This window comes from Sinohyriopsis cumingii, chromosome 6 (assembly GCF_028554795.1).
Source record: "Sinohyriopsis cumingii isolate HCF-2022 chromosome 6, ASM2855479v2, whole genome shotgun sequence".
NCBI classification, from domain to species: domain Eukaryota; kingdom Metazoa; phylum Mollusca; class Bivalvia; order Unionida; family Unionidae; genus Sinohyriopsis; species Sinohyriopsis cumingii.
The window spans coordinates 4,611,416-4,620,053 of NC_142966.1; the positions used below are offsets into that span (position 1 = coordinate 4,611,416).

The 8,638-nt window shown below is 36.9% G+C and overlaps 1 protein-coding gene across 3 annotated transcripts in view; it reads left to right on the plus strand.

The window, feature by feature from the left end:
* LOC149796297 (lim and transglutaminase domain protein ltd-1-like) overlaps positions 1 to 5,189 on the plus strand; it is a 67,419-nt gene extending 62,230 nt beyond the window's left edge. For all 3 annotated transcript variants that reach the window (XM_089960940.1, XM_089960942.1, XM_089960941.1), the window contains one exon: positions 3,583 to 5,189. In XM_089960940.1, the coding sequence (XP_089817066.1) occupies positions 3,583 to 3,695 (113 nt within the window). In that variant the 3' untranslated portion in view covers positions 3,696 to 5,189. The remainder of the gene's footprint in view (positions 1 to 3,582) is intronic.
* Positions 5,190 to 8,638: the final 3,449 nt, after the last annotated feature.

The following is an 8,638-nucleotide window of genomic DNA, read 5'->3' on the forward strand; positions in this document are numbered from 1 at the left end:
ATCGTCTTCTTTGGGTTGACATTGTCGCTTGAGTGCGGTGAGCAAAGAATCCCACATCTCGGTGATAAACCCTTCTGCTTTCTCCAATGGTACGTCGGACTTGAAATCTTTAAACTTCACTGTGTAGGTGTAAGCCGTGGTTCTAAATTTTCTAGAGGAGCGCTTTTCCGTCTCTCGAATGGAATAGTACTTTTCAGGGTTAACTAAGGGTGGTGAACTTTGTTTAGAGGGTTCGGATTCTGGTTCACTCATGTCCTCTTCAAAATCACTGGCATGAATTTGTGCCAAGACTTCAGCTCTGGTACGAGGCGATAGATCACGTTTCTGCCTCTTACTTTCTTCTTCTTCTTTCTTCTCGAATGAATAGGATCGTTTCATCTTGAGTGCAAAACGTCAAATGACTCAAGTTTAAACACCATAGACTAATTTATGGTCATGACAAACCAGCGTATATAAAAACGGTGTGTGACTTGTCCTTTCACTATTCATTTCACTATCAAACCGAGCACAACGATGGAAGAGACTACCCAGATGGAACGTTTCATCAGAGCTTTGCGAGGGGTCATTAGAAAATTCTCTTCAGACCAGCCGACGGACTACTCTCCTTCCTTTCAAGATTAAAGTCAAGATACTTGCTATATCTGTCAGAAGAAAGGGCATTGGTCTTCAGAGTGTCCAGACCGTCAAAAAAGAAAAAAAGGGGCTAGAAAAGACAAAAGTCAAGATACCTGTTATTATTGTCATGAAAAAGGACATTGGCCTCAAGATTGCCCAAAAAAGAAACAAGAGGAGTCGGAAGAAAAGAGGGATTCTTCAGAAGAAGAGAGAGATTCTTCAGAGGAAGAAAGCAGCCAGGTGAAGAAAAAGAAACAGGAGAAGAAAAGAAGAAGGGAAGAAAGTGAGGAGGAAGAGGAGGAAAAGACTGTGACGGTGAAGAAATTAAAAAAAAAAGAGAGAGTAAAAAAGAAAGAAACAGAAGAAGTGAATGCAATTTATAAAGTGTTTTGTTGTGAATTGTGAATTGGATTGTAACTATGGAGAAAAGAATACATTAATTGTATAAGGTAAGTGTCTCTGAGTTTTGATTTTAAAATAAGAAGCTACACTCACGCACTCATACACAGACATGTACGATAAGGGTAAAATGGTTTTTTTTTTTGTTGTTGATTTTTGAGTTATTGGCAAATTGAAAGGCTATCTCTTTTCGAGAGAAGTGGGTGGCCCTGAAAAGGGCCTTTTTAATTTGGTGTAGGGGGTGAGTTTAAGCAATCAACTTTAACTGCCTTAAGCCTTTGCCACGGCCGAGGCCTACTTCTGATGATTGGGTTGAAATCACTAAGGGTGGTACGATAGGCTTAGTCACAGGGTTGGCATGTTTAGCTCGGGAAGGTCGTGTTCTCTTCGGTCGTGATAAAGAAGTCTGATACATTTGTTTCAGACTTCTTAACTCCGCTAAAATGTCCAACAGTACCGTGACCGTTTGATTTTCACCCTCTTGTTTCTTTGCTGCTACTTCTTCTTGTTGTTGTTTTTTTCTTACCTCTTCTTGTTGCTGTTGCTGTTGCTGTAGGAGAAAAGCTTGTTCCGCTTCCTTTTGTCGTTGCATAAATTTCTCCAATTCTTCTTTCTGTCTCTGTCTAAAATTCTCCATTTGCGGTAATGAAGAATGAGACGAAGGTTCCGGAACAAATTCTTGCGAGGTAAGAAAATCCACAAAATCCCAATGTACCTCTTCTGAAAGTAAGTCCCGGTTCCCTTGGGTGGTCTCCACTGCTCGTGCACCCCAATGGATCGTTTTCTGAGTTTCCGTCATGTTGAATCACTGTCGCATAGATTGACAGCACACAGGCGCTAGCGAATCTATATAGACCACATGACGTCACAGACTGCTCTCTTCGGATTGGATGCGGACTGACTGAATTTTGTAACGCGTGTTCGGATTGGTGAATGGACTCAATCCGTTTCAATCCTTCCTCTACCTATAAATAAGCGCAGTTCACTGCATTGATTCACCTGTTCTCGTCGCCTCACGATGTGGACCACAGTTGAATCATCCACCCTCGTGTCTTCCATGATGTTTAGGACGGACATGCTCATGTATGTCCGGTCCAAGTGGACTGTTGTTGATAGGACAGATACTAGTCTATGGATGAGAAGAGTTTACATAGAAAGACAAGGATGCCTCAAGAGGGTACTTGTGTATGGACCTGCAGTTAGAAGGAGTTTAAGAAGAAGAAGAAGATGTGACAGATGCCGTCTATGTTAATATTAATATTAACATAAACCCAAAGGCCCTTTTCAGGGCCACCCACATTTCTCGAAAAGAGATAGCCTTTCGATTGCCTACTCCTTTATAAAATTTAAAAAAAAAAAAAATCCCATGTTCAATTCCCCTTGTCCCTAAAGTAGTTTTTTTTTTCTAACATGTTCAATTCCCCTTTGTCCCTAGACAAACCCACACTTTATTCCCATGTTCAATTCCCCTTGTCCCTAGACAGACCCAAACTCTATTCCCCATGTTCAATTGCCTTTGTCCCTAGAATCGATATTTTTTTTTTCCATTGTTCGAATGCCTTTGACGCTAATCTCCATATTTCCTTTTTTTTTTCCTTTCTCCAATGTTAAATTCCATTAACGCTAATCTTACCCAGGGTTTTTTGCCCATGTTAAATTTCCATTGACGCTAATCTCGCCCAGGGTGGTTAATGTTAAATTTCCATTGATGCTAATCTCGCCCACGGGGTGTTTGTAATGCTAATTCCCATTGACGCTAATTTCACCCCTTTCACTACTTATGGGTTTTATCATGCCGTTATTTGTCTTTGAAATCAATTACAATTGTTGGCTTTTGCCATCGAAAACATCTACCTTCATTTTAAGTAAAGATATACATTTGTATACGTTTTTCTTAATACTGAACCTTCACCATAAAGTATAAGCAGAAATAGGCATACCCTTCGTTCTCTGGCAAAGCCAGTTTTGTAGTCTAATTTTGCACAGGCACTATTTTGCTTTCATCTTTGGACTTTCTGTTTTCAGCAGCGAATCAAAATTTTCCTAACTCATTAGCTCCTATGTACTTCAGTACGTTTACAATTTCAAGTGTCCATCTTTTAATTTACTGGATAACTAATTTATAGCTTGTATTGTCGTTGGCACTAATGCCTAAACTACTATTGAAATCATTTGGCACATTTGTTTCATTTTATCAAATTATTGTTTCAGTGATTGACCTTGACCTTGCATTTAATAAACATGGATTAGTCTCTTTCGTGTATGAGGGGTTACTAAGTGATAACAAATCACTGCCGTAAATGGTTTATGTTTTGCTGCAATGCTGAACTTATTGTTTCAGCTCTATGTAATCAGAAGCATATGGATTCACCAATTCAAAGTAAAATATTACATTTCTATATAAAAATGGAACAGATTATATATTTTTATGTCAAATTCAGTTATCGAAAAGCAATAGGTTTAAGTCATAAATACGATAAAAGTGCATAACGTCAGATGCGCAAGATTATCCGAGGTGCGATATTGGATATATATACTTGCAGTGATCGAATTACTTTTTATATACAGGAAGAAGAAAAGCCGAACTCCAAGTCGTGCCAGACTGTTCTTACCTTGCTGGAGGCAGATCTGACGTTGACCAGTGCCTACCTGTATTATGGCGAATAACTGAATTCTATTAGACTGACTGCTGGGTATCATGGGGATGTAACGTGTGAAGCGGAAGTAGATGTACATCTACTGAGCTGTGGGGATAAAACATAGAATCGATAGAATACTTGACAGATGAGCACAGCATAATGAAATCCATATTAAATGAAACATTCTAGCCCTGAAATCCTTGTCATACCTTATGAATACTGCTTTCATTATATGCTGTACTTGCCAAGGAGGTCGAATACGTTTGAGCAATGTTCATTTCAGGATACTACACTTACTGTTTCATTGAATGTGTGTTATGTGATCTTCATTCCATGACACCTTACTAACTGTATTATTGAATGTGTGTCATGTAATCAACATCTTTCATGCCAATTTTATGTGTATCATTTTACGTTACACGTGTGGCTGGTACACAGTTCTTGAGTTCTGTGATGTTTATGCAGGTTCAATATGTGTTTAATGTAATATATCTCTGACCCTATAACGTTTCTAGCTTTTCTTGTTTCATTATCATTACAAATTGTGAGGGGATATATATATATAGCTTTATTTATAATAAAAGTGAAAAACATATAATCACAAATATAATTCCGTATTAAGTGCATTATTGTGATTTTTAGAGTTTTTGTTTTCTTCTGTTTGTCATGTAAGCATACCTAGTATAATAAATTTTCAAAAGTCTTACTAAGATATTGCGGTGTCAAGACAACACTATCCTGAGAGTTCATGTGTTTGATATTTTCTTCTATATATTTTTTATTTTGTAAATATGTGATGTGCTTCATTTACAAATCTATTTTATGCTTATAACGCATTGTTCATCAGAATATGTATATCATGCACTCTTGATTTACACTGGAAAATGTATTCTGTTTCCTAGTGTAGTCAAGAGAACTTCACTAGCGTTTGCCATAAAGCTTGCACGGACAAACATTAGATTGAAAACCGTCAGCACGACGTCTGCAATAACATGGTTAGTATCTCCGTCTGAACACGACGAAATGTCAGCTTGCAGGATAATCATAGAGCCTGCAAAATTAGGATCAGCAGGATAATGACTCCAAAAATGATCGACAACTTCCACTGTGGCATGTCCTGACACAGGTTGGAGATCCTATTTTATTTGGTTATGACGGCAGCACCTACCACATCGACATGCAAGTTCGAATGATATTATTTACTGCTGAAAGCTAACAAATATGCAATATATCGGCAAAACCAGCAAATACACAATATATCAGCGAGAAAGTTTGCGGCGTGATATTTTTTCTGAAAAACAATGTCTAAAATGATAAAGTTCTTAATAAATTGCTGTTTTGTTGTTGCATGCGAATGTTTCTGTTACGTTTTTACCAGATTACCTAAGTGTTGTTTTTGCTCAGCTCAGTTTTTAAATCTTGCTCGTTATCAGCAATCGTACGTGTTTGGTTTCTTGCTAACCGGTGATAGCTATGGCTGTGATGACTTGCTATATATTGATATTGTTTATCTTTTAATTAAACGTTTGAAACAAACAGAGACTTTGTTAATACTGTCCTGGAATACAACTATAACACTTTCTGTGGTGTAAAGTGTGCAAGTTGTCTACGTACAGAGCTTAAACAGGTTTATTATATTAACAAAAAAATGAGATCTCGATATTGCTTTTTCAGATTAACATGTTTATGTGTTAAAGATTTTCCACCTGGGAACAAAAAGATATGTGCTGATTTTTGTTGTTGTTCTTGTAGGGTTTAACGCAATTTTTCAGCACAAGATATGCTATACATGGCGGCCAGTATAATTGGTGGAGGAAGAACCCTGGAAAACCCCGGGAAGAACCACCTACCCACGAGAAGCTACTGGCAGGTTTTCTCACGTACCAACGTTAGCCGAGGCTGAGACTCTAACTCATGCAGACAGAGGTGAGATGGCAGTGATCCGTAACGGTGAGCGCTTTACACCACTCGGCCACTCGGGGCCCGGATATGTGCTGAATTTCCCAAGTTTAAATTAGGTGTCTTCGTCATCTCCTGAGATAACAAACTAACAATAAGCTTCTCCCACCCGTAAAGACAAGTTTACCTCTAGAATTTATATCAGTAGGCTGCCAGTGAGAGAAAGCAATTAATCTATTTACATCCTTAAATAATTCAAATGCTACTGTAAATTACTGGATTTGTTGGTAAAATGAGATTAATGAACCACGATAACATTTAAAATCGTACGGTTATGTTCTTATGGGTTTTGTAGATACACAGATAAGTTTTCAGAAATTCGCATTTCTATATTTTAAGTTTACTAAAATAATAATAGACCTGTATAAATCGAGGACATTTTATTTACATATTAAAAATTACTAGACCAGGCATATCACGAAAACAACTAGCGGTCGCAAAATAAGGAAAATATGGAACATAAAATAAACAGTGCACACACTTAAATTGTATTGAAATCCGTAGTTTCAAGAGTGATCATGTTCAAAAAAGTTTACACGAAAACAACAATGTCGGTGTACAGAGATAATGTGTATCTGTTCACAGTTTTGAATGGGATAAAAGTTTGGTAAATCTAGTTGTGGAGAGAATTTGTTTTGTAACTTATTGATTTCAAACATCGCAAAAGATATACCCTTGTGTTTGAGAAAAGATGTAGATTTACATATCACGTGAGTAGTTATATGTGGGCATTGGGGACAAATATGACCCTTCGGGGATAAACGGGAATTCCTATGTTACATTAGTCCATAGGTTTAACATGGGAATAGATTAATAGTGACAAAATTGTTCACAAGCTGATTAAAATCAGATTTCATCTGTCCTACGTGAATATATGACTGGGACTACTTAGGGGTCATGTTCTGTTGACCTTGGAATTGGCAATGGAAATGCAGCTTTCAGAAATCTGAAAGTAAATCAGATCGTTCGGCAAATATTGTTGCTCTTCAGCGATACTTCTTCCTCTCCCAAACGCGAAGATATAAGACATCATCTGAGTGACTGATATAATTAGTGTTTACAGTAACAGTGTTACAAGTTGCTGACCTCAACGATAGTGTCATAGTAGCAAAATGTGCCAATATAGGGAAGTATGGGAAATCATAATGTTAAATTAGTCTATCGGTTTAACAAGGGACAATAATATTTAACAAGCTGAAGGGCTTATGTGGACAAACGGGAAGGGTAATGTTAATAGGACAACAATTCAATACATATACACCACATAGACAAACACCTATATCAATATTTAAATAAGGGTAGTGTTAATAGGACAACAATTCAATACATATACACCACATAGACAAACACCTATATCAATATTTAAATAAGGGTAATGTTAATAGGACAACAATTCAATACATATACACCACACAGACAAACACCTATATCAATATTTAAATAAGGGTAATGCTAATATGACAACAATTCAATACATATACACCACATAGACAAACACCTATATCAATATTTAAATAAGGGTAGTGTTAATAGGACAACAATTCAATACATATACACCACATAGACAAACACCTATATCAATATTTAAATAAGGGTAATGTTAATAGGACAACAATTCAATACATATACACCACATAGACAAACACCTATATCAATATTTAAATAAGGGTAGTGTTAATAGGACAACAATTCAATACATATACACCACATAGACAAACACCTATATCAATATTTAAATAAGGGTAATGTTAATAGGACAACAATTCAATACATATACACCACATAGACAAACACCTATATCAATAGTTAAATAAGGGTAGTGTTAATAGGACAACAATTCAATACATATACACCACATAGACAAACACCTATATCAATATTTAAATAAGGGTAATGTTAATAGGACAACAATTCAATACATATACACCACATAGACAAACACCTATATCAATATTTAAATAAGGGTAGTGTTAATAGGACAACAATTCAATACATATACACCACATAGACAAACACCTATATCAATATTTAAATAGTATCTCTTTCGTAGAGATGCTTGTGGCCTTGAAAAGATACGTTGGGTTTCCTCCACGTCTTTGGCCACCGTTTACCCGCCAAGACCTCCACGACAATTTCTTTTTGAGGACTACTTTTTCTTTGCTAGACGGTATCCAATATGGATGGCCTAACTGTCTAAGCATGTCCTGGACCGTAATCTGGGTGCTATTAAATGTCCTTATCTTTCTTCTGACTTCGCTTAATGCACTTAGTTTTTATTTTCTCAGTTTCCTGTGCAATGACTTCTTTCACGAGGCTCTTAGCTCTTTGATATGTAGCAACAACCCTTCTAACTTGGCTTGTAGTGTACCACCGAGCTTATGCATGCCATAGCTGTTGTTCCAAGGCTACCAATAAGTCTACTGCTTCTTGTAGCCTTCAAATTTTACAAGGGTGGACTTTTGTCATTCTTGTCTTATTGACGCCAAATGACATGACCGAGGAAAGCACATCCTTGCATCATTTGAACGTGAAGGAAAACATCCCTCACACAATCTACATTTCCTACCATATACCAGACTAAACAACATCTAAAAGAAACATCGGGCGAACCTAAAATAAACTCTTTCTCTACTTCTGCCAACATACACACTACTTCATACAAACACACACTGTATAAGGGGAGGAGTTTTTTTTAGGAAAGATATTCTTACACCAAATCTACAAAACGTACACAAGTAAGGGAAGGAAGTGTTTATAGACACATTACTATATTCTTACATTTAAACACTCATTGGATAAGGAAATTGTTTGTGGGGATAGATAAAGACAAACACAAATACAAATATTTGGCAAAATTATTGGTATCTCTCTTTTCCAGAGATCTGGAAGGACAACCTGATCTCGCTGTTGGCACTACAACGGAATAAGGCTTGCCTTTTTGAAATGAGAAAGAAAGCTCATATGTCACTCTACATTCCATTTCTCTTCCCTGCTGCTGTTGTTGCCTCTGTTGCTTCTGTTTCGCC